The sequence below is a fragment of the Phascolarctos cinereus genome, unplaced genomic scaffold, assembly GCF_003287225.1.
Source record: "Phascolarctos cinereus isolate Bilbo 61053 unplaced genomic scaffold, phaCin_HiC Scaffold_9;HRSCAF=440, whole genome shotgun sequence".
Lineage (NCBI taxonomy): Eukaryota > Metazoa > Chordata > Mammalia > Diprotodontia > Phascolarctidae > Phascolarctos > Phascolarctos cinereus.
The window spans coordinates 112,042,188-112,069,899 of NW_027556402.1; the positions used below are offsets into that span (position 1 = coordinate 112,042,188).

Consider the following 27,712-nt stretch of genomic DNA (forward strand, 5'->3'; position numbering starts at 1 on the left):
TTTGGAAAGCTGTGACATGTCCATCCCTTAGCTTTACTTTGTCTACACCAGCCAAACCATCTCCCCCTAGGGTCTCCCAGAAGATGGCTCAGGACAAATTGCAGCTCATGCCAAAATCATTTCTTGGCTTTAAAATTCTCAAGTAAAGGCTGATTGTACAACTTCAAAAAAATTATATATATATGTTTGGGAATGACATGGCATTGCTGTAAACTTTATCTCTCTTTGTAAGTATGATCACTACTCCTGGTCAGACCATTTCTATTTGGATTATAGCTCAAGGGCAGGAAGCCCAACCCACAGATTTTTACAGATGAGAAAACTGAAGACACACCCATCCTGGATCCAAGCAGCTTTATACAACACATTCACAATAGGACTCGAATCAGATACCTGAGAGTTCAAAACTTAGGTGATGACCTAGTCACCAACTCCCACATCATTACAATGAGGATACTGAGGTCCAGAAAGATTAAGTGATTAGCCCAAAGTCACACAGCCTGGAATCCAAGGCTCTGAATAGCCAGTCTAGCTGCTTTCCATTACAAAAAACACTGACTATATTTTCAGTAAAATAAGTCACATGGATAAGTCACTGAAAGAGCACCCTCAAAACAGTGAGCCTACTCTTTGAGGCATAGTCCTAAAGGTCTCAGGAAGAGGGAAATCTTGCAAGAGGTAGCTGTTGAAGGGGAAGAGCCCAGGCTGATTGAAAAGGGAGTACTAGGAAAAAACTGCAGTGGAACCCTTGCAAACTCCTCCCCCTTGAAGCTGTGTCTTTGTCATCTTCCCAACTCTTACATCCTGCCCACAAAACTACCTAGTGCTTTCATGCTGTCCCAAGGCTGTCCAAAGTACCTCACCCAGGTACAGGCTTGCCCCTCAAATCTGCCTTGCTTCCTTCTTCTCAGACCTCTGCAGAAAAGAGCCAGGGAGGGAAGAATTGAACCCTAGCTCAAGATCTTCATGTGGTCACCTACATCTTAATCTGTGGGTTGAGACCCTATAAAGAGTTTACCCACAGTTTAAGAAGTGCTGAAGGGGTCAAGAGTGGAAAATGTTTAAGAAGGTCTGACCTAGAGCAGGCCACTTCACTCATCTGGACCAGGTTCCTTCTCTGGAGAATGACCTCTATGATCTCTTCCAGCCTACATCCCAAGACCCAGTGAAGAAACAGGAATAAATCACACAAAGATATAAAAAAGGTTGGTGGGGAAGAGAGGAAATACTATTTTAAATAGGGTAAGATGCTACCCAAAATTACCTTCCAAATGGCAGAATATGCAGCGAAACATTTGGGAGGCAAGTGGACTCTTCAGGTACTCTTGGATTACTTTACATAATCTCCTCCTCCTGGTACTGAAAAGACAGCTGCAGACTAACGCACCCTTCCTCTGCATGCCACAGACAAATCTCACAATGCTTTGGAAAAACCAAAGTCTTATGGACAGAGTATGGGATTCCCACTTAGTTGTGTGACACTGGCCAAGTCCCTTTATCCGGCCCCCATTCTTCATCTGTAAGATGAAGACCAGATGCTATCAAATGGTTCCCTTTCAGCTCTAAAATGACATAGTTTTCACACTAAAAAGACCCCAAAATACACTTTTCCAAGATTCACTGGTTGTCTTCAGGTCTTCCTGACATTTGAATTGGCAATGGTAGGTTTACTTTTAAACCAGTCAGGAAATACCAGAAATACCCACCTCCTTTCCTGCCTACTAGTATAATTCTTAACCTGAAGGAAAGAAGTCATGTAAGAAAAAAATAAAAACCAAACAAACAAAAGAGAAAGCTGAAGAGGCTGCACATGAGCTCTCTCTCTCTCTCTCTCTCTCTTCTCTCTCTCTCTCTCTCTCTCTCTCACACACACACACACACACACACACACACACGAGAAGGATGTTTTGATTCCTCCTCAGGACCACTCTAGTGGAATTACAATGAATGTAGTAAAAGATTAGCTTCCCCATGAACAAAAGCAATTCAGTTTCTGATATCTGCTACCACTCTGGAAGAGCAGATTAGTATCTAGTTAATCCTGAATCTCATTACATGTTAGCAGTGATCCTGGAGAAGAGACTACTATGTAAGCTGAACATTCAATTGGATGTTAAACAGAGTGGACACTATGACACACTGCAGCGAGCACAACCTAGCCACAGACAGACGCACACTACACCAAAGCGATGACCATTAGGCTGCAACTGCAAATGCCATTCTTTTATCCAAGGAGTAGGAGTGGGACAGCTCCTATTAAACAATTCCAGCAATAAAAGGGAAAAAAAAACCTAACACACATAAAGGGCTTACCTTCAACTTTTTGATCTCACAACAGTATCTTGGAAGAACAGTGCCATGAGCAAAATAATTGAATAGAAGATGTACATATTCTAAAGTGTTTTGTGCTGCCTTTACCATACATAGAATCAATGAAAAGGAATATACTTCATCAGGTTAGTTAAGAATACTTCTAATGTTGTTCACTAATATTCATGTCCCTTAGCCTGAAAGCTACTTCTAACATTTATCCTCTCTTTTAGGATATGACTAATTCCACAGATAACAAAGGGAAAAGAATGTCTTCCGGTGATATCCATAATCTTAAATTGAGTTTCAGAGACACTGATGTGAATCAGATCCTCTCCCACTTTTCCAAGATGGCGAGCTACCAAATGGTCACAGACTTAAAACCACATTTTCAGTCATCAGTTTCCACACTCAGTTTAGATGAAATTTGATTTCTATTTCAGACTCAATAAATTCCAGTGGTTCCTTGTTACCTCCAGGATTAAATACAAAATCCCATTTCATATTCAGAGTTTTCATAACCTGCCTCCCCCCACATTTCTAGTCTTCTTACACCTTACATCCCACACTATACTCTGAGATCCAGTGACGCTGACCTTCTTGTTGTTCCCCAAACAAGACACTCCCTCTCCCAACTTGGAGCAGTTTCATTGGCTGTTTCCCATACTTGGAATGTTCTCCTTCCTCATCTCTGCTCCCTGGTTTCTTGGGCTTGCTTCAATTCCCAGCTAAAAGATCACCTTTTATAGGGATTTCTTTCCTAATCTTCTTAATTCTAGTGCCTTTCCTCTGATGACTATTTCCAATTTATCCTGTAAAAAACCTGTCGGTGCATAGTTATTTACATGTTGTCTCCATCATTAAACTGTGAGTTCCTCCTTTTTTTGTATACCCAGTGCTCAGCACATAGTAGGCACTTAATGTTTACTAGAATTTGTAGACCAAAATAATGTCTGTAAGGAAACATGATGTAGCAGAAAAAGCAGTGGATGGCCTCAGAAGACCTGACTTTTGGTCCTAGCTCTAACAGGAACACGTGATTTAAAACAAGTCACTTTCCTTCTTTCAGGTGCGGGCTTCTGACTTTTAAAAGGGAGTGTTAGACTAACTGACCTCTAAGGTACCTTTCTAGCTTCAAATCACGATGCTATGTTCCTTCTAGCTCTAACAAACATGTTTCAATGCCTCCTTTTTATTTAATAAAATAAAACAATGATGATGACAATAATGATAAAGTGTAAAGAATAGAACTTAATGATGGGCAACTACAGAATGTGATCAAGAAGTGGTTTGGGAGTGGATTTCTCAGCTGTCCAATGGTCCAAAGCATTGAAGAAATGTGTGAGGAGTTATAAATTTAATGTATTTAAAGTGAATTCCACCTGCCTTGAAGATAATTTATAAAAAGAGTCTGGTGCCCTCAAATTCAGATACAAAACATTCAGCCTACTGTGTTCAAAAGCCTCTTTAAAAAATGTTTAGGGGCAGCTGGGTGGTGTAGTGGATAGAGCACTGGCCCTGGAATCCGGAGGACCTGAGATCAAATCTGGCCTCAGACACATAATACTCACTAGCTGTGTGACTCTGGGCAAGTCACTTAATCCTGATTGCCTCACCCCCAAAAAAAAATTTAGTGAAGTCAAAGAAAAAGTCAGGATGACCCCTGAGCTTGAGGACTTTCCCCAACACTCCCAAACTACCACATCCCAAGAAGATGGCACTAGAACTCAGCACATTTTGATATTTGCTGACCAAAAACTCTCTTACTTCGATCTCAGATAAGACAGTCATCAAAATTCATGATCTGGTACATCCTTAGCCTTCCACTACCACTTGGCAGCACCGAGAGAGCCCTGGGTTATCAAAGGCTCTGCCAGTACAGCACAGACCCTGGAAAGTCTTACTAAGATGGAAAGATATAGGGACTCCATATCTGTCATGGGAGGACAAGCCTAGTGAAATTCAGAAAAGTTGACTGCCCCCCACTTGGCCGTCCAAATGGAAGTGATCCTGGGCCAGTCACATCACCTCTGTAAAATGAGGCTTGACAAGGTGGCCTCTGAGGTCCTTTGTGGCTCCAGATGAATGGCCTCTGAATGGGCAGGAGTGATACAAAGGAAAGAGGAGCTATATCAGGGGTCATGGGTTTAGTGCTTTTACTCTGTGACCTTAGACAATTCACTTCAGCTTATTATTATTAGCGTTAATAATAACAGGGCTATTTTTAATCCCCATTTTACAGACAAGGAAACTGAGGTAGAGAGGGATTAGATGACTTGTCCAAGGTTACTCAGGAAATTAGGGGAAGAGGCAGAACTCAGAATCACATAGCTGAATAAGCACCTAAGATCGGATTTGAACTCGTCTCTTTCTGATTCCAAGTTCAGAGCTCTACAGACTGTTGTCACCTAGCCGCTGCTCTGAACCTTAGCTACCTGATCTATAAAATGAGGGAGAGGCTGGACTAGGTGACCTCTGATGTCCCTATAGCTATAAAATCTATGTTATCGGCTAATCTGCTGATACTATGAGTGACACAGATATTTATGCATAGGACCTTAGACATCCATGGACACATCAACATAGCCTGGTGTAAGAAGCATGAAACAGATGTCAGGTTCTCTAGATCTGACTCCGTCATTAGTTCAAAACTTTGCCCATGGTAGATGCTTCATCTATGGTTGCTGAATGAATCAATGACTCCCTTTCATTTCTATAGACTTCGGTTTCTCCATTAATAAAAAATGTGTGGCCGAGATGTTTTACTGTCTTTTCCTCAAGAGTATTTTCCAGTAATTTATCATTTTAACTTCTCAATTCAACTCCCATCCATCTTGTACACGGTTGTAAAATTGATATTCCTAAAGAACACTTCAGAGGCTCCTGACTGGCTCTAGAAAGAAATGAAAAACTCTGGCATTTAAAGCCCTTCATAACCTAGCTTTCAGCCTGATACCACACGGCTCCCTATCACGCTAGACATTCAGGCCAAACTGATCCCTGTACATGCCACTCTATCCATTGCCCCAGTGCATGTCTTGGCACAGGCTGGCACTCCATTTGCTGGAATGCTCTCACCTCTGCCTCTTGGGATGCCTCAATCCATTCAAGGCTCAGCTCACATGCTACCTCCTCCATTACTGATCCCCAGCTGCTAGTACTCACCCTCTCCCCACAATGATTTTGTATGCACATTTGTATTTACTTATCTCTGTGTTTCCTCACATTAAATATAAACTCCTTGAAGGGAAGGATTAATTCCTATATTCTCTGCCCATCTCCTGGCATGGTGGATGACAAACACACCTCAGGCACTTAACACATTTTTTCTAGAGTATTACCTCTTAAAGATGTTACCAAGATATCAAGTCCATGTAATGCACAAATGGTTCTAAGGTCAAATGACCTCCAAAGGGTTTAAGTTCTTACATATGACTAACAGGTAAACAGGTTGATTTGTGTGCATTTTAGTTCAATTAAAAACACCTATAAGCTAGCCATCTGCATTTAATTCAAGAGAAGCATCCAGTGTTCTAGACAAACGAGCCCTTAAGAGAACACTTGGTCTTAGCAGCCCATTTTAGAACTAAGGAAACCAAGGCCCAAAGAAGAGTAATTCATCATAAATAGTGCCATTTTATTATTGTACACTGTTTTGCACAGTGTAGGGACTTAACAGGAACAAAGATTCAGAGTGGGAAGGGACCCCAGAAATCATGTCATCCAATCTCCTCATTGCAGAGATGAGAAAACTAAGGCACACAGATTTGGGTGACTTATCCAGTGTCATGAGAAGCTATGTTAGTGCAGTGAATATAGCACCAGGTCAGTCAGGAAGACTCCTCTTCCTAAATTCAAATATGGCCTCAGGCACTAAGCTATGTGACCCTGGGTAAGTCACTTCACCCTGTTTGCCTCAGTTTCCTCATCTATAAAATGAACTGGAAGAGGAAATGGCAAACCACTCCAGTATCTCTGCCAAGCAAATCCTAAATGGGGTCATGAAGAGTCAGACATGACTGAACAACACTCAGTGTCATAAAGGTAGTAAATGGCAACTTGCATTTGAATCCAGGTCCTTTTACTATGAATCCAGCATTCCCCCACCCCATTTTACCACAATTTCTTATTTCAATCAGTAAGTTTTGAATTCAGTTGAGCTACAACTAGAATCCAGTTTTTTTCCCCCTACTCTGCTGTCTCTCAGTCCATTGGCTCCTGACAACATATCACCCACATACTAAACATACAAGCCAACCTGGCTGTAACAGCCAAGGCTAATATAACTACGGAATTTCAAGCTTCAGGGGTTTAACACAGACTTTCCAGTTAAGTTTGAGGCTGGAGAAGACTATTTAATTTTCAAAGGCCTTGTGAAGAATGCCAAGAATTAAGACCAAATGGCAAGAGATCTCCAACAGACCATTGTTTAAAGCAGTAGATAGCAACTGAAATGACTTTTCAAATAGTAAAGAGCTAAACAGGTTGTTTTTCCTTCCTACTACTAAATCACCTTTATTGAAAGGAGATATGATGGGGGTGAGGGTTTTAGCCATAAAATTCAAACCCTGAATAAAACATCTTAATCAATGCCTGATAAGACTTTAGGTTTAACTCTCCCACACATTCTGTAATACTGTCTGCAAGATCACAGATTTAAGGACTTTAGAAGTCACCTATTCTAGCTTCCTCATTTATAGATAAAGAAATTGAGGGTCAGAAAGGCCTTAAAGTGATTTACCTAAGATCACAGATTGTAAGCAGCAAAGTTGGCATTGAAGAACAGAGCCATGTAGCCAAACTAGCCTTCTTGTTTGTTTTCATGCATTTCTGCATTACAATTTACAAAGCACTTTAGTCACATATACACACACACACACACACACACACACACACACACACACACACACACACAAAACAGCAAAAAGAAAAACCCAGAGAGCTTGGGAATGAATGTTTTATTATCCCCATTTTACAAATAAGGAAATTGAGGCTCCCAACAGATTGGTCTTGACTCTAATCCCTGCACTTTCAACTTTTTTTTGGAGTCCAAACAAGCCTTCAGAAGGTCCTCCTTATTACCCAGAAGTGGCTTCTGCTCTCCCTTTGCTAGGTTTGCCCATGGCACCTTCTATCCTCCCTAGTAATGAAAGTGCTCCAGTGCTAAGGAAGCCCACCCACTCCCTGAAAAGTTGGGATTTCTCCTCACTACAACCTGCAGGTGAATACCAATTCATCACAGGCTGGTGTCACAAAACAATCCTACAGCTCCAGTAAGAGACAAAAAGAACTGAAGTATGAAAAAGCTCAGACCTGTATCATAAATCTCAGGTTTGTCTGCTGCTTCCTAAATCCCCCACCCCTCCTTTTATTTTGAGATCTATGACTGCATGCACTAGCGCGCCCACACACACATACATTCATACACACACAAACACACACACATATTCATACACACACACACACACACACACAGATGGAGAAGAGTCAAGAGAAAATGTCTTCCTTTGTTGAAAAGCCTGGGGACTTATATGCATGAAATTTTGAATACATTTTCGGCATATTTCATGTGTTGGTAGGTTCTGTTGAACTGCTTTTTTTTTCTTTTCTTTTTACAATTTTTGTTACATAGTATGGCTTGATAGGAAAAGGACAGAGATGAGATATTTGTAGAAATGAAGGCGATATAAACACAAAATATGAAATATAATAAGTCAAAAAGATCTAGAAATATCTACAACTATCTTAAATCTCTAATATAATAAGCTTAGAGGCACAGTGGAGCTATAGCATTAATTTTAGGGTTAGAAAATCTGAGTACAAGCCACAACTCTGATACTAACTGTGCAACCTACTTAGTTGGCAGTCTCAGTTTCTCTACCTACAAAATGGGCAGAATAATAACTGTCACTACCATGGTCACAGGATTGTTTGAGTAAAGTGAGCAATGCAGGAATGTGACTTGTTATTCTCAAGGTCATCAAAGGAAATATTATAAAGACCTGCAGAAGCAGCCATAAAATGTTGTATCTAAGTCAGTTGTCAACATAGAGATCTCAGGAGGCTAACAGGGACTTAAGCTTGGAAATAAAGTCTTCTGCTTAGGTTTTTCCCCCTTCCCTTTCCTATAATATACTTAAGAAAAAGGAATCACAGTGCTAGGGAAGGCTATTTAGGCAACTTTAATAATTAAAAAGAGTCTCGAGAAACAAAAATCATCTCCTATAGGTCATTTAAAAGCAAGAAAATTCCAGAAAGACAGTCCACTATACCGGTAAGAGTTGGAAAATTCAAACCTGTGGAGTGATGAAAAAGACCACTCCTTAGACTTTAGGTGAGGAAAATAAGATATGAAGTTTTAGTAATGGGGTTAACTCTTCTGGAGTAAAAGATCCAGGGGTGGATTTAGAGCTGGAAGGGACCATAGTCTGCTCAGTCCAACTGCCTTTATAGATGAAGAAATTGATCCCAGGGATGTTAAGGAACATAGCTAAGGTCAGACGGGCAGGAAATAGCAGAGATGGGCTTCAAACCCAATCCTTTGTCCTCAAACCCAGCACTGCTTTTACTGTGCCATGGAAGAGACCCCTCCACCTCTCCCAGGTGCTCACAACTCCTGGATACAGATTTTTGTCCTGAGGTTGGTTTGTTTTTGAGGAATTCAGCAGGCAAGCCTTGCTCCTCCTTTACGGAAACATTGGCAAGCATAATGGAGTTGTTCTGTGCAATAACTTACCTAAGATTTATATTAACAGCGATGTAGTTCGTGAATGAACAATGTTTAGCAGCAGTTTGGGATTCTATGCTTTTTTCCTGGAAACTTGGCGTAAGAAAAGGCTTAAGTTACACCTCTCTTAATGAAGCCAAGACTGCCCTATGACCTGGTCAGCTTACCGGTGGTGATCAAAAGGAGTGGATGCACCATGAGTTTGGGAAGTCTTTGCCCCCAACTGCAGTCAGCTGCCTGCTCTTCCTGCCTTGGCATCTAGCTACAGAGGCCCAAAGGCACATCTCTGCTACAAGTCCTGGGGAGGAAAACAAAGAAGGCGGAGGAGGGGAAGGGGAAGGGAGAGAATCCCAAGGCCTATGTAATGGGTTTGAAGGCCATGCTGTCTGGGAATCCTTTGTTGTGAAATCAACTGTTCAGCATGCGACCATTTCTTCCAGCAAATGCCTTGAGTTTTAAAAGTCTGAGAACACTTTTCTAGTCTCAGCAATACCTTAACAAGAAGAATCTCATCTACAACCTATACCCAAAATGGTGATCCAGGGATCACTTGAATACTTACAGCAAAGAGGCCGTAATAGCTCCCACAGAGTTTCACTCTTAGTGTTATAATTGATCAGAGTTTTTCTCGACATCAAGCCTAAATCTCACACTTTGCCCATATTCCCATTATTTTTACGTTCTGTCCTCTGGGGCCAAATATTTAGCCTGTAGAACAGAAGAGTGGGAAGGTGGCTGGGAGGATTATCTTCAAGCCCAAACCGTCCTGGAATGACTGCCTTTCAAATGCTTTAAGACAGTCATAAGACCTTTTCCCCCATTTCTCTTTCACAAACTAAATATGCACAATTCTTTCAAATGATTCTTCTATCAAAGGGACAAAAAGACCCTTTACCATCCCAGTTATCACCCTCTGCATCCTATCCAGTTTTTCAAGATCCTTCTTAAAATGAGGTGCTCAGGAGCTGAACACAGTATTTGTAGCTGTGCCCTGACCAGCACATAGCACAATGAGATTATCATCTCCATATTCTCTGTAGTCATCTCAATGTGGTCTAAGACTGCATTCATCTTTTTGTTGTAGTTGTTACTGTTGTTACATCATCCATTAGGTCAAACCCCTAGATCTTTCTCAAAACTGTTGTCTAGCCATATCTTCCCTTAATAAAATACTGTTTTGACTTTGGAAGATACAGATGGAGTTGAAACGAGTGTTAGGCAGCAGGGGTTTTGACCCAAGGTAACAACATGGAAGAAGGGATCACTTTCTCTCTACATCATTCCTGCCCAGTTCTGCCAAAGAAAAACCACCTTCAGACAGCCACCATGAGGACCTATCCCTATGGCAGCCCTTCTTGGGGGCTACCTTTCCCCCAGTCCTTCTTAGATGGCGATCTGCATTCTTAAGTGGACAGGCTTCTAGGATAACTCTACAGCAATTGAATGATCCTGTACGCATCAACTTCCTCCATCCCCACAAATGAATGTTCACACCACTAGAATTCTTACCTAGGATTTTGAATTATGGGGATGATTTCCTTGGTCTTTTCTGGCCCACCCCCTTCAATGCAAGTGGAACATTAAGTGGGCTATAAAGAAGTAGCCTCTCCTTCTTACTTGTCCTTTGGGCCCATTCTTTACACAAAATGCCTGAAAAACGTGGTTAGCAAAAACTCTGTGTTGTTAAGTTACACGACCATCAAAGCTTCCAAAACATTGTACTGTGATCATAGCATGGGTGCTCTGCAAATTGCAAGGAAAGTCAAGATAGCTTCACTTTCTCCACTTCTTTTATAAAAGATCTAGCTCTCTGAGTATTACTAATGGTCTGGGGGTAGGCACAGACTCTTGCTCCTCCTGTTTTCCACCTACCTCTTTGGGAAATGCAGAATTCATACCACATGCTGCTGCCCATATATAAATCTCAGTAAAAACTATACAAAGTTAAATTTAGAAACCAGAAAAAGCCTTAAGTTAGAGGTCCTGGTATCACAGCCACAACTGGCATTTTCTCATCATCCTTCCCCTTCAAGGGTGAGAGTTATGTAACAGGAGACTCAGTTTTTAGTTTCTAATTGTGTGAAATGTTGAAGGGAGGCAAGAGAAGGAGCAAGAATTCCAAATATCAAAAAGTTATTTGCTGTTTTCATATGATTTTAAAAAGGAACAACAACAACCAAAAAGGAAAATGGTAATTTCAGTACCTTCAGCATCATTAGTCTTCTAAGAAATACACTTAGGGGGAAGGTGCACTCATAATATAGAGCAAATAATAAGGGTTCACCTACCAGGACTTTCTACTCGTTTGTAGTGGTATGGATTGATGCAGACCTCTTTCTGCTTGGAGCCAAAGGGAAACTCACAGCATTCCAATGGTTTCAGTTCATGGTGGCTCTGAAGATCTGGCCAGCGCCACACTCGACAATAAATGACATGCGGCAGCCCCTTGCGGTGGGAGACCTGCAGTCTGCCATCCAGCGAGCGCGGAATGGTGACACAATTGCTGGGCTGCCCTGGACAGCTCAGAGCCTTTTCTAACTCCTCCATTGCACCCTTCTTTTTCTTCAGTTTTTTGACCAGAGCATCGACAGCCTTCTCTGCCCATTTTTCTTCTTCATCCCCCTGTTTCCAACCCAGAAGCCTCTTCACAGCTGGGCTGGTAAAGGAGAACAAACTTGTCACGTTCATAATGGAGTGCTTTAAGACTCCCAGATATATTGGGAAATCAAGTGCTGGAATGTCCAGAAAGAAAGTCCTGGGAAGGACCAAAGAAGATGTTGGATGCTTTTCACACCAGGTTTCTGAAGTCCTGACAGGTGGAAACTAACATTCCCAGTGCCAAAGAAAATCAAGATAGACTTCTACCCAAATCCAGGACCTAGAAGAGAAAAGAGGAAAGGGGGGACAGGTTTTAAAAGTGTGCTTTGGTGATATTCCCACAGGTATCCAAATATAGAAGTCAGGCTGATTAAATAAGGATCACAGAGCAAAGAACCAATATTCACAGAATGCTCAGGTGCTACTTTTTTTTTTATTAAATCCGACATTTCAGCTATTTAAAATTATGAGGTGTTCAAACCACTGCTGTCACTACTATTTAATCCAAAAAGAACAAAATCAGATATGTATTCTATGTACCAAACTATTCATAACAGCAATTTTTGTGGTAACAAACCAAAAAAAAATGGTAACAAAGCAGAGGAGCAGTGATTAAAGAACGGCTAAGCATTTTCAGAACAACTTTGAATGACTAAGACATTTAATCAATTATAAATACCCAAATTAACTACAAAGGACCTGGGAAAGAAGACACTATCTGCACCCAGAGAAAGAAGTGATAAACAGAAGTATGTATAGGATGATTTTACACACACATACACACACACACACACACACACACATTTATATCTAATGGTAGCTATCTCTAGGGTGGGGGAAGAAAAAAGTTACATAACTTTGTATATATTTAATATATTATATATAATATATATATTATTTTATAACATTTTATAATAATTTGTTTATAATATATATTTAAAAGAAATAAATATAAATTAAAAAGGAATATTTAAAAGTTGTGCATGCTGATAGATCTGTAGTTTCATGTGCAATCAATCATCTTTTCCCCCCCTATTCTACTATGTTATGGAAATGCTTGTTTTATTTTGAAAGGTCAGAATAAAAGCTTTAAAGGAATGGCTAAGCAATGAATGCTACAGAATACTACTGGGCAAGATAAATGAAGAATTCAGAGAACTATAAGAAGACATATATAGACTGATGCAGTGTAGTTAATAGAACAAGGAGTACGACATGTATAAATGAAAAAAGGGGCAGCTAGGTGGTGCAGTCAATAGAGCACCAGCCCTGGATTCAGGAGGACCTGAGTTCAAATCTGGCCTCAGACACATAACACTTACTAGCTGTGTAACCCTGGGCAAGTCACTTAACCCTATTGCCTAGCCAAAAAAAAAAAAGGAAAAACTAGCAAAAGGCAATTGAACTTAGTTTAAATGCAATAACCAATATTGTTTCCAGATGACCAATGATTAAACAACTCATTCCTCCCATTAAGGAAGTGGGAGACACAGAGACACAAAATGTTACATACGCTATCAGTTGTGAACAACTATTTTGCTTGTTACAAGAGAAGGTTCAATGGGAGTGGAGGGTGTCTGTGAAATCACTTATTTTTTAAGAATTATTGTTACTCTGAACTAATGCAAAATAAAATGAGCATATATACCCATGGGATGTATAGAGAGAAAACAAAAAAAAATTGTAAATAAAATAGTAGCTCCCTATTATGTATAGTTTGCTTTTCATTTTTAAGTATATATTAAGTTGAACCTTTATCTTTCAAAGCTGGAAATGATTATGGTGTAAAAATAAAAAAGAATCAACAAAGCTAAGGTAAAAAATAAGTGTCTTTCTCACCAATCGTTTGTTAATGGTGACAGTACTAAAGAAATCAGTATGTACAAAGTTTGAAAGGGGAGAAGGCTCATTTGTTAACATCACAAAATAACAGCACCTGTCATCTCTCAAAACTAAGGGGCCCCACACTTTCATTACAGTTATCCTTTTTCCCTTGATCACCATTTTAATTATTTTCGATACTCCCACCATGGTGTGGGACCACTAGTAGTGATAACACTTCACATTAATAGACTAAGGCTCACACATTATGATGCCTTACCTACATTAACTCCTTTAGCTACTACGTGCCCAACCCATTTACTATCCATATGCTGCCCCCATCCCAAGATTCTGGTGGTCATAAATAATTTCTGCCTAAACTGGAAATGACAGTAGGTCAAAATAGCCTGGATTCAAACCATGGATTTTCACTGAACTTAGGAACTTTTCATGGACCTAGCTTCAAAAGGCTCAAAGGAGTTTTATCCAAGTTTATCATAACCTTTTTGGGATAGGTTTTGGCATTGCCATTTTAAAACTGGGGAAGACACCAAAGAAGTTAACTGACTGTCCACTGTCATCTGTTTTCTTGCTGAGTCATTCCAGTTAAGTCCAACTCTTCATGACCCCATTTTGGGTTTTTTTTGGCAAAGATGCTGGAATGGTTTGCCTTTTCCTTCTCCAGCTCATTTTGCAGATGAGGACACTGAGGCAAATACGGTGAAGAGACTTGCCCAGGATCATACAGCCAGATTTGAACTCAGGAAGATGAGTCTTCCTGACTCCAGCCTGGTACTCTATCCATTGTTATAGTAGCTGCCCCAAGGTCATCTGTAATATTTGGCGATAGTTTCTCCATCCAGTAATAACTTTATTTTTTACCCTTTACATAGAGAACAATGAAGCCAGATGACACCCAAATGGGCAATTTAGTTACATATTAGATAGGAAATAAATGTTTTCCTGTTCTGAATGTCATCTCTCCTTCTCTATCCTCCCTCCAAAGACAGAATACTTTGTTTTGCATCTCTCTAATGCAGCACTTATGGTGAGCAATGTCTTCTCCCATTCCCCACTCCCAGTAGACTGAAAGCTCTATTAGGTTAGGGATCTGTTATAATTAAACCTTACAACAAACACAAACATTACTGCAATACAGAATGAGGAGTATGAGGAACTCAAAGATACGAGAGAAGACTTATACGAACTGATTCAAAGTCAAGAAAGATAAATCAGGAGAAAAATACACACAATGAAACAAAACCATACTAAATTAAAACACTACTAAAACACAGCTCAACAAAAGTTAACAGAATGCAATGGACAATCTTGGTCAAGAGAACAAATGAGGAAAAATCCTCTTCAGAAGTCTTAACCTAAGGTTTGTGGACTTTTTTTTTTACTATTTTGAAAAGTATATTTCAACATAATTGGTTTCCTTTGTAGTATTTTATTCCATGCATTTAAAACCGTGATTCAGAAAAGGTGTCCATAGGCTCTACCAGCCTGTCCAAGGTGATGAAGTCCTACTGTGGTAGAGGAGAAGGACCAAGAATGGCATGTGACATATTCTGGCTGCTAGCAGCCTAATTAGTTGGCTTTCCTTAGGTGTTTGTTTGTTTTGTTTTCTGTTACAAGAGAAAGAAGGCTCAAATGAGGGATGGAGACTATAGGGAGATGACTGTGTTACAGAAAACAAAAGACACCAGTAAGACTTCAAAAAAAAAATTAAAATTAACTTTGTACCAGGAAGGATGGGGATATTGAGTTTAAAGTAGGTAATTACTAAGTGTTTGCTGAATTGAAGACAAGTTTTAGGCCCCTATTTCAGCTGTGAAAAATAACAGGAGCATTTTGCTAATGCTAAGTCCAATTAAGCAGTTACCTATTACATGACAAATATAATAAATCTTAACAACCACACCACTCATCACTGTACTACACATTTGGAATACCTACTTTATTGCCACACAACAGCTGGTGTGATCCCAGAATATTCTTACAAGTGCGAAAACAAACTGTCTAAATGTAACCAATAGAAAGAGCCTGAAACTATTCTCCTTTTGACCCTCTCCCCCAAATACACACCAGGAGTTCTTAACATTTTTTGTGTCACAGACTTCTCTGACAGTCTGATGAAATCTACAGACCCCCTTGTCAGAATAATTGGTTTTAAATGTTTAAAAATAAACGTAGGATTACAAAGGCAACCAATTATTTTAAAATACAATTATCAAAACATTAGTAATAAAAACAAGTTCACAGACTCCAAGAACCCTTTGCCTACACCAAGAAAACCACACTGAGCAGCATGAGTTAGAATTAAATTCCAACACTGAATTAAAAAGCATTATTCCTTGAAAAAGGAAGCTAGTTATGTCAAAAATCTAATAATAATAATGCTAACAATGATGATAATGAGGAAGAGAAGGGATGGTGAGGGAGATGAAGCTTTTTACTTATTATAAGTTTTATCAACAAAGAACATCAATTCACCCAAGTAAACTCATTCAGTAACTTTATATTTTATTCATTTCAATACAAATTAGCATATCTTTTTAGCCACAACTATGTAAGGCAGCAGCAATATACCGAAAGGAATACTGGACTTGATGCCAGAGGCCCTGGTTCAAGTCATCTGCCATTTGTTACCTGTGTGGTCTTGAGTCACTTTGCTTTTCTAGGCCTCAGTTTCCTCATCTGTAAAATGAGGGGAGTTGGATTTAAATGATCTCTAAGGTCTCTTTCAGTTCTAGATCTATGACTCTATGATCCTATGACCCTTTAAGTCTCTTGGAGGATTCCTTACCAATTTATTATTTTTTATCTATTTATTAATCTATTACTTTTTCTCCTCTCTCTCTCTCCATTCTTCTGTTTCTGCCCTTTTCAGCTCTGCATTATTTCATAAAGGTTTTTCCTTTTGTATCCCTCATCCTTGTTAAGTTCCCATGGCACAATAGTATTCCATTCCATTAATGAACCAAAATTTGTTCCATTCCCCTGCTGCTGAATATTTAGGTTGCTTCCTGTTTTGTTTTTTTTTTAATTACATAGAGTATGAAAATCTTTTGAGCAGATAACTAGTTCTTTCCTGGTTTTTAACACCTTAGGGTACACTCCCTCAAATGGAAGTATTTATTGGCTAAGAGAAAGCTTTTCAGACAAGGCAGGACCCAAGCAAACTGTTCTATATCTCCGATCTATATCTATATCTATATCTCCTCTCCCCGATCAAATATAAAATCCTCCACTGGGCTTTTAAAGCCTTTCACAACTTAGTCCCCTCCCACCTTTCCAGTTTTGCTACATTTTGCTCCTGGTCCAAGTATTCTACAATCCAGTAACACTGTATTTCCTTGCAGTTCCTCAGACAAGACACTCCATATCCTCACTTTGGGGTTTTCACTGGCTGTCCTCCACTGCTAGAATGCCCTCCGTCCTCATCTCCTCCTCTGGCTTTCTTCAAATCTCAGCTGAAATCTCATCTTCTGCATAAAGGCTTTCACCACCTCTCTCCCTCCCCATCTCCCCATTGTAGTGCCTGCCCTCAGAGATTATCTCATTTTTACTATGTGCAGTTCTTGTTTGTATATAATCCTTTGCATGCTGTCCTTCCCTTTAGAATGTGGACTCTTTGGGGGTAGAGACAGTTTTTGACTTTGTGTTGCTTTCAATCAGTCAGTCAATTAGCATTTATTAAGTAGGTATTAATATTCTTCACTAGGCTAAGCACTGAGATACAAAGAAAGGCCAAAAAACCCAAACCAAACCAAACCAAACCAAACCAAAAAGCTATAGTCCCTATCCCAACACATAAACACATAAACCATTATGTACAACACGTAACCATTATGTACAACACATACACCATTATGTACAAAAAGATACAGATGGAAAAAATTGGGGGTAGTCTCAGAGGTAGGCACTAAGATTAAGATGGACAAGAAAGGCTTCTTGCAGAAGGCAGGACATTAGCCGAAATACTGTAGGGGCTCCTGAACTGGTTGAGAACTATGGAATCTCTTAAGAAATTTATCTAGACATGTAAGAGGCAGCTACATAAAACAAAATACATGAGGATATGACTCATTATACTATCACGGCTTTAATAACTGATCAATTTACCCTTTGACCCAGCCATACCATACTAGGTGTGTTTCCCAAGATGATTACAGAAAAAGGGAAAAGAACCTATATGTTCTAAAATATTTACAGCAGCTCTCTTCGTAGTGGCAAAGGACTGGAAATTGTGGGGATATCCATCAGTTGAGGAATGGCTGAACAAGTTGTGATATATGATTGTGATGGAACACTACTGTGCTATAAGAAATGATGAGTTCAATGATCCTAGAAAAACATTGACAGACTTGCATGAAATAATGAAAAGCAAAATGAGCAGAACCAAGAGAATGCTATATACAGTAACAGCAACATTATTTTAAGAACAACTTTGATCAACCAAGTCATTCTATTATAAATACCCAAATTAACTACAAAGGTCCTATGAAGGAAGGTGATATCTGCATCCAGAGACAGAAAGAACTCTCTCTCTCTCTCTCTCTCTCTCTCTCTCTCTCTCTCTCTCTCTCTCACACACACACACACACACACACACACACACACACAAACATTTGTGTCTAATGGTAGCCATCTTTAGGGTGAGGAAGGGAGAGGGAGGGGAAAAAAGTTACATAACTTTGTTGTATATTTTAACGGAATAGCAAGCTACACATAATAGATGGGCAGTTTCAAGTGAAATCCTCTTTTTTTCTATTCCACTTATTTATGGAAATGCTTGTTTTATTTCTTAAGTTCAGAATAAACATTTTTTTAAAAACTGGCAAATTTGTGTTCCCTTACTTTTGCCCCAAAAGAACTGCCCTTGTCAATTTAGTATCAACTAAAATAGAGAAAGCAAATGAGTCCTCTTCCCCTACTGTTTATCAGCCTCAAATCATAAAACAAGGTCCAGGAGGGCAGCCTCGATGTTGGGGAAGAAAGTGGTCCCATCAAAAAAAAAAAGGAACAAGATGAGGCATTTTCTTCACCAACAACAAATCTTGATTTGTCTCCTTTGCTTAATTAAATCAAATCCAAAGCACTTTTGAAAAAACATAAACTACATAGTGAAACCTCTGAATTTCTAATCTTTCAACCTGAGTAGGGCTGAAGTTTGTGCTACCTCTAAAATGGCTCACAAAATAAATGAATACCAGACAAGATGGCAGGAGGCTTAGCACATTTTTCTTTGGATATAAGATGGTTGCTGCTAATTATAATAAATTATCAGTTCATTATAGCTGACTCTTATCAGTTCATTAAATATCTCCCACTAGGTAGCTCTTTGCTGACAGTCCGGACAGGCCAATCTGTATACTAACAATCATCTTCCTAAATCAAAGGTCTGATGAGGTCACTCCAGGTTTACTCAAAAGGACTCCATGGTCCCTCATACTTTATAGGATAAAATGCAAAGGCCTCAGACTGATATTTAAGGCCTTCCAAAATATGGCTCCCAACAACTTTACAGTCTTACTTCATGCTGATACACTTCACAGAACTCATATTAGTCAGCTGACTAGCATTTAGAAAGTGGCTACTGCATGCCAGAGCTGTGCTAAGTGCTGGGGATGGGGGAACAAGGAGTTTGGTCTAATGGGAGAGACAACATATGAACAACTATGTACAAACAAGATGTATACAAAGTCAATGAGTGGAAACATTAAAGAAGGCTGAGAAAAGCTTCTTGCAGAAAGCTCCATTTAATTTGAGACTTTAAGAAAGCCTGGGAAGCTAAGAGACAGAAATAAAGAGGGAGAGCATTCCAGGAATGGGTGACAGCAAGTGAAAATGCTTAGAGTTGGGAGATAGGAGTGCCTCCATACAGAAATAGGAAGGAGGCTGGTGTCACTGGATGACACAGTACATATTGGGGAGGAGGGTGTAAGAAGACTGGAGTGGAGAGGTGAAAGAGGGCCTTGAAAGCCAGAGAATTTTGTATTTGATCCTAGAGGTAATAGGGAGTCACTGGAGTTTGCTGAATAGTGTGAGCGTGAATGAGAGAGAGAGAGAAAGAGAGAGAGAGAGAGAGAGAGAGAGAGAGAGAGAGTGAGTGTGTATGTGTTATGGTCAGGCCTTCATTTTAGGAAGATCAAATTGACAGCAGAGTGGAGAGGATGGATCCATTAAAGCTAACTGTTAGTGACTTCTAGACACCAAATACACCATCCTGAGGCTCCTTCCACTTGTAAGGGTTTCCTTCCCATGCTTAGACTGCACAAATGCTCCCATCTTCTCCTCTCTGAATTCTGCCTTCAGGTTCCAGCTCCACATGCCAGCTCCTCATGAAGCCATTCCCGGCACTCTCCCCCTCCCTCAACATTCAAATTGCTCCCTATTCCTCATTTTCCTTATCACGTAAACATTTATATTATATATTAACTTTCCATACCCCAACTCCATACTCCAAACTTCCCAACTCGACTGCAGAGATAGTTTTATTCTTATTGTATCCTCAGGTCCTCACTTAGAACCTGGAACATAATAGGTGCTTTAATGTTGACTAATATTTCTTCCAACTTCAAAACTTCGAGTCCAAACTGAAAGCAAAATAAATCATTATCTGAAAATATTCTCTCAGAACAACTTCACCACAGAGTCTGACCTAATAAAGTTCCAAATTAGAAAAAGTTTTAATAGCCAAGCAAAGGGGAAGTGTGTATTTAGTTTGGCCATTTTCCTGGGGTTCTTTGAATGGGGAAGGAGGGACCAGGATAAAATACACTAGCCTTCTATTCAACCCAGATTTAATTTGTCAATTTCACAAAGGGGGAGGATTTTCTTTATCTGAAGCTTTAGTCTAGAAACACAGAATTAGGCAAACATGAATATTCATCCACAAAATGGAGACTCATTTGATGGTAGACACCTAATTCTCACAAAAGATTTGAAAGAAATATTCTAATGTCAACTGAGAAGTGCTGCAACAATCCAACTCCTACCATTCCTGAGAGAAAATAGCGGTAGAGTAGACGGCACTAACCCAAGTGTCCTCTGGATCAGTTTCATAGCAGAGTAAGCTTTGTAATTCTGACACTAGCCCACTACCTGAATACCTACCAAAAAAAAAAAAGATTCAATTAAATACTAATGAAATTGTACAATAAAATAAGACATCAAAAGTGTAAAAAGGGAGGGGAAGGGGAATCAAATCAAGCTCAAAATGCCCTTTAAAATCAAAGTGACATAAGAGAAATGGTTCAGTCAGATGGTCAGAAATGCAGCAAACAAAATAATATATAGTAGGGTTTTTTCCTTGTTATTTCTTATCTTAGGGTCACTGTTTTGCCCTTAAAAGCAAAAGGTAAAAATTCAAGGCACAGATATCAAGAGTGTCAAGGGGATCTGATAGTCTTAACAATTTTTAATGAAGAAAGCCACATCTTCACTAAAATATTGTTTTAAAAATTCCATTTATGTTTATATTTTCCTCCTGACAACAGAGAGCAGAAGCAGTTACAAAGTGCCTACTATACATAATAATCTCAGATTTGAAACCTCTAGCTCCCACTACCTACAAGAAGCTTCTCTGCTTTCCCTTTCAAACTTACTTTAATATTATTTTGCTTTGATTCACCTGGGTACACGGTTTCTAAACCCTGCCCCCCATTCCCATCCCCACCCTCCATCTCCTAGTAACTGTTTTAAAGGTAGGGACTTCCACGCCTGCTTTGGTATGTCCAGCAACTAGCTCGGGGTCCAGCCCATAGGTACTTAATGATATATGTTCATGAAACTAAAGTGAAATTTACACAGGCAGTATGGTCTAGTTAAGCAGGAATTCACATTTCTAAGTCAAAAACACAATTTCCATTTTAGGAAGCTCCTCCAATGGCTTGAAATCATAATCAAAAGACATGACCTCTGTGACTCAGCTTTCTCCATTATAAAACTGGAGTTCATACCTAGACTCTACCACAACCTTGGAATGCTATGATGATGTGAGATGTTGAAGCATTTTAAGCTTCTCAAGGATCTTACTGATTAAAAAAAAAACTTTAGCAAACAACAGTATTATGGAGAGGTACATGCTTCCTCCCGAAGAATGGGGACTATAATAAAAATAAGCTGCCCTTTCACCCTGGCAACTTGGAAGTTTTCTAAAGTCAAAGATTCATATATTCAAATATATAAATTTAAGTATCTGAGCAGATTTCAAATACTCTTTTCTTCTAAGGCACTCACTCCTCAAGTTTGATTCTTCTTTATTTCCTCTCTCAAGCAAAGGTTCTTAACTTGGGGTACTGTAGATAGATTTTGGGGGGCTGTAACTTTCAGATGAAGAAAAAAAGGATCTTTTTATTTCAAGTAGCCTTTGATTTCCTTTGTAAGGTATTTTATGCACTTAAAAAATTATTATGAGAAGGGCTTTACCAGTCTTCCAAAGAAGTCCAGGACACAAAAACAGGTTCAGACTCCTTGCTCTAAAGGGGCAGCAAATAACAGGGTTCTCTATACTCCCAAATTTAGATGCATGAGATTTAAGGCTAGAAGTGATCTTAGAAAACCGAATCACTTTCATTTTATAGATGAAGAAATTGAGGCCCAGAGGAGGAAAGTAACTTAATAACATTTATACAGTTCTTTAAAATCCACAAGGTGCTTTAAATATATTATCTTATTTGATCCTTTCATCAAATCTGTGAGGTGAGTGCTATTATTATCATCCCCCTTTTACACATGGGAAAACTAGGCTGAGAAAAGTTAGGGGATTTGTATAGGTCACAAAGCTAACATAGAAAGTATACTATATTGAGCTGACTCTGAACTGAGCACAGGGGTGTGAGTGTGTACACATATATGTGTGTATATATATGTATATACACACATATGTATGTGTATATATGTATGTATACACATATATGCATGTGTATATAGGCATGTGTGCACATATGTATGTGTATATACACACATATATACATATAGACATACATATATACGTATGTGTGTACACACACACACACACACACACACACACACACACACACACACTGGGAACTGTAGGAGTTGGTATGAATAGGTGGTTGGGGTGGGATATATGAAACAGTATGATAGAATTAAGGATGCTTAGTCAATTTCTGGCTTATACCTTTTCCAATAGAAATAATATCACTTCCTTTCACAGAAAACATGAAGGTCAGAGAATAAGGGTAGTAATACTATCAGAATCAATGTTTTCAGATATAACTAAAAAAGAGAGATTGGAGTAATATTGTTAGTGATGTAATAGAAGGGAAAAGTTGGTATGACCTGACACAGGGCAAGGAAAGCAAAGCCAGGAGAAAGATATACATGAGGACTACAATGAAGTAAATGACAATACCAAAAGATTAACTGTAATGACCAAACTTGGTTTCAGAAGCCTGTTGATGAAACACCTATGTCTCAGTAGAGATGTGAAACCCAACATAGAACACTCCAGCAAATGTTGCTCTGTTGATGAGTTTTGCTTAACCTTTGCTCTTCTTTGTAATAAGAGAGTCAAAATTGGGTGTGAACAAGATGAACCATATAGCCTGATGAGAAACTTTCAAAGAAGACCAGGAGTAATAGGAACTGTATGATAAGGAAGAGAAGATAGGCTGGTCACATGGAGAGGGTTAATGACAGGTGGACAGCCAAAATGCTCTTCTCTTTGGATGTCAGGAAAAATCTAGGCAAGTCTATAGCATATTGGGAGGCAAGTCTATAGCTTATTGGGTACAGGTGTAGATGAGTTACAAATGTTTGTGTAAATACTGGGTTTGGGGAGTGTTCTATTAAATATTAAATTTGCTTATCGCTTATACTCTAGACCAATCATTCTTCTCCTTCACTATTATTTTTTAAATCAATTTTTACATGATGAAAATTCACCTTTCTCTCCCACAATTCCCCCACTGAAAAAGAAAAGAAAACAAAACCCTTGTAACAAATATGTATAGTTAAGCAAAACAAATTACAGTGCTGGATATGTCCAATAAATATATCCCAGAGTCTTCTAGAACACAGACTAAAGTGTATCCCACAACAATGAAGAGCTGAGGAACTAGTGGAAAAACTTTACAAATACACGACAATCACAGATTCATCTGAGTATTTCAGTATAGGGGAAGGTATTGGGAGGGAAGGAAAGGTCTTGGCAAATGGCTACGCTCCAAACCACAAGCATTTTTCAAGAAAAAATGTTAATGATATTTTAAAATTTAAACATCTTCCTATTACCATCTTTGTGTCTAGTAACTATTTTAAACATTGACTTTATGGCTTTTCCCTGGTTGTCTTCTATCGGTACAGGAAAGGAGATCCCTTAAGGATACAAGATAGCAGAAGATCAGAGGAAAAGGAGGTAAGGGGGCTTTAGGAAGGATTGGAGGAGGAAGAGATTAGATATATCAAAATGATCAATTTCAAGTCTTTTCCTAGTTGCTTCTTGACAAGGTACAGGTTTCATGAGTAGTTAGGGTGTCACCTACACAACAAAATTAGTTTATAATGGACTGACTGGATTTCAAGACCTAAGAAGCTTTTATTATCTTACTAGCAGTTACTTTGAATGGAATCAATTCCTGCTTATTCCCAAAGGCTTGTCTCCATCCAATTCTTGTTTATCTCCAAAATTCAGTTAATAAAAGACCCACAGATCAAAAAAGATCAGCAAGTTATCAGTTCTAGCCTAAAGGTCCTTTTCTCACCAAAAATGATACATTCGGTTTTTTAAAACTTATTTGAATCCCTTAAGATTCCCAAGCCCGTGTTACTTTGGGAGAGCCACTTTACTTGGCAAGAAGTAAGGCAGTGCTGAGTAACAAGAGTACTAGGTTTTGGAGTTGAGTTGGAAGAACTTGGGTTCAGATCCTGGCACTGCTACTAACCACCAATGCTATTTGTGTGAGCTTGAATAATTGATTTAATCCCTCTCTGGCCTAAGTTTTGTCATCTGTAATAAAGGGTTGGGTTAGAGTGGTAGGAAGGTGTGAACTCCAACCCTACCTTAGACACTCACAACTTGCGTGACCTAGGCAAGTCACTTTACTTCCACTTTCATTGTCTGTAAAATGGAGATAATAACAACATCTACCTCACAGGTTTGTTCAGAGGATCAAATAAGATAATTTATGTAAAGTATTCTATAAAGCATTAAATATATGAGCCATTAGATTTAAGATTACTTCCAGCTTGAAATCTCTGATACTACGATTCTATTAGCCAATACTCCATCTCCACCCTTGGTATCAAGGGACTTCACTCAAATAACTCCAAACATTAAATAAAATGTACCCAACTTACTTATCCAATTTGCACAAAAAGATGCCCATTAGTTAGGCAAAGGAAGGAAATTGGTTCACATTTCCTTCTTCCTCTGCTCTTCAGTTCAAAGTACTTCTTCCCAGTTTATTCCCAAGAGGGAATCCAGGAACTTCAGCATTGAACAGGATACCTTAAGAGCTGACTAGTCCCAACTATACCTGAGAAAGGACTTTCTTTACACCCTTCCCAACAAATGATCACTCAGTCTCCTTTTCATGACCATCCTTTCCCCCTCCCTCAGATGCCCTTCCCCACCACAGGAAACCTACCACATACCAAGAGATAGCCAATCTCAGAAGGATCATTGATGTCTAGAACAAAAATCAAATTAATAACTATTTACTGAGACCATGTAAGACAATGCAGCTTTTTGATGATCCTCATTTCATGTTCTTTTAGGCTCTTCAGCTTGCAGTAATTTGCAGCCCTGATCCATGCACCTCTGACACTGGTGCTGAATGCTATATCACTCCACTATCCTGGCTGGAGCACCTGTTTCAAGCCCATAATGAAAGGATGGTGGTTACTCTGAAACTACCCCCTAGTCAATCACAATAACTTGAATACTAAGGAAAGGCTATATCTTATAAGCCCACGTAAAATAAAGAAGATAAAATGCCTCTAAGATGCATGCGCTCACACAGACAAAAATTAACAGCGGTTTGTGTGGCTAAGAGGTAAGTCATCAGCCAGAGACATACAGTGGGGTCTCTTGGAACATTGAGTTAGATGAGGTGAGATGATTCAGGAACTGGAAAAGGAAGGACTTTCACAGAACACCCAAGTGAGAAGGGTCAACAGAAGCCATCTAGTCTAACACATACTGAAACAAGGAAACTTCTCGACAAAAATGGCAACTGACCATAGAAATTTCTCTTGAAAATCTCCAGTGAAGCGGCAGCTAGGTGATGCAGTGGATAGAGCAACAACGGCCCTGGAGTCAGAAGGACCTGAGTTCAAATGTGGTCTCAGACACCTGACACTTACTACCTGTGTGAGCCTAGATAAATCACTTAACCCCATTGTCTACTAAAAAAAAAATCTTCAGTGAAGTACAAGCTACTCCTTCCAGAATCAGCCTGTCCACTGGGCAGGAGAGCTCTAATTGCTACAAATCTGCCACCAGAAATCTGCCTAGGCAAGGTCCCCCCACTACTCTTGGCTCTTCCCTCAAGGTGTAAACAAAAGTCTAATTCCTCTTTCAATCATATAAAGTCTTTGTCTGCTAGGACATTTTAAAACAATTTCATCTAAAGTACCCTGGGTACCCCTAATGAAACTGCAGAATTGGAGTGGATTGACAATACATACTTATGGGTATATAATTACACAAGCATTTGTCTATCTCTCTGTTTAAATGTATACTTGTTTGTGCTAGGTCCTTCTCTAGATTTTAAACTTCTTGACGACAGGAACTCTTATTAAGCTGCTATACACATATATAGACCTTGAATCTCAATCTTTTCTATATCTTCTCATCCATTTTGAGTTTCTGCCAGGAAGCTCTCCCCATCTCCTTCTCTGCCCCCTCCAAATCCCAAACAAATGTCTCTCTAGCTGCACACCCCATAACTCACACTCAGAAGCAGAATGGAAAAACCACCTTCTATCTACACCACAGTCTTCTGAAATCTCCAGCTGCCAAGGGCTCCACCACACACACACAAGTAATCTCTATTCACCCTCAGCTCCAGAACTGATTGGTGGTCAGTCCTTTAAGTGTCTGTTTCCTCAAAGAGGGGAAAGACTGACGGAAACCAAAGAGACTTTTAAAAAATCATGTTCTCTACATCATTCAGGGCTTTAAGGGAGTTGGTGGGTAGGGGTGGGAAGATTACAACTAATCATTAGTCACAGAAATTATTTTTAAAATACCCATCCCATCGGATTAAGTCACTTCTCTAGAAATTAAAAAAAAATCAACCTTACAATCTGCAAACAATACTGAGAGGAAAATTTCCATTAGTGGCCAGTTATGAAGCTTCTATTATTATTAAGAAGGCAAACCATTAACCAGTAAAACAAAACAGGCATGTGTAAGTTCCAAGTACATGGGTAAAAATGGGGAGGGAAAAGGAAGCGGGTGGCTATCTGTGGGAGAAATCTGATTTTCCTTTTATCATAAAAATCCTGATGTGCCTCATTTTCCTGAGATCCTTCCCCTTTCCTGACGTTTTGAACTCTTCACTAAACAGGTGCTGTTTACAACAGCAGTGCACATCTGTAAGGGTGTACTGAGAGACACAAAGGCAGGATAGCCCAAACCTTCTTCCTATATTTAGATCTGTCAGCTCAGCCCTTAATTGCATCATTTAATCGGGGACCCTCTAGAAGGGAAACACATCCATATTCATCACAGGCAGCAAAGGAAACATCTTTACAAGCTATATCCTTTTACAAACCAACATATGGTCTCCCTCCTCTCTCAATTGTTGGACTCCTCCTCTGGGAAGGGCATGGAATTTTATTTCTTTTTTATCATTTGAAAAAATCACTTCCCTTCTCATTCAGTAAAGCTGGGTGGGGCTGCTTCCTTCGCAGGTGAGGGGAATAAAACTCGTTAACTTGTCACTCAAGGATTTTTCAAAAGTTAATTATTTTTTATATAAATGCAGTTTTAAAAGAGGATATGGGGACAGAGAAAAACCTATTCAGTGGGGAAATGAGAAAACAGATATATTGGACAGATTACAGCCTTTAAAGAAGTATTTTAACATGATAGTTGAACTCTTAAAAATATCCAAGTCATTTTAAGCTCTCTGAAACTAAAAGACTTATTACTACCTCCCCCAATCTTGCAACAAAATATCTTTCACAGTTAAATGAAGAGACTGTGTTGAAAACAAAACTAATATTCAAAAATCTGAATTAACTTTTCACTGAAGTTTTAAAATTCTATGTTGT

The 27,712-nt window shown here is 39.2% G+C and overlaps 1 protein-coding gene across 1 annotated transcript in view; it reads right to left on the reverse strand.

The window, feature by feature from the left end:
* Window positions 1-27,712, reverse strand: part of SMAD1 (SMAD family member 1) — a 93,504-nt gene that overhangs the window by 39,331 nt on the left and 26,461 nt on the right. Inside the window, exon 2 of the mRNA XM_020978301.2 lies at window positions 11,326-11,915. Coding sequence (XP_020833960.1) covers window positions 11,326-11,725 — 400 coding nt within the window. The 5' untranslated portion in view covers window positions 11,726-11,915. The remainder of the gene's footprint in view (window positions 1-11,325; window positions 11,916-27,712) is intronic.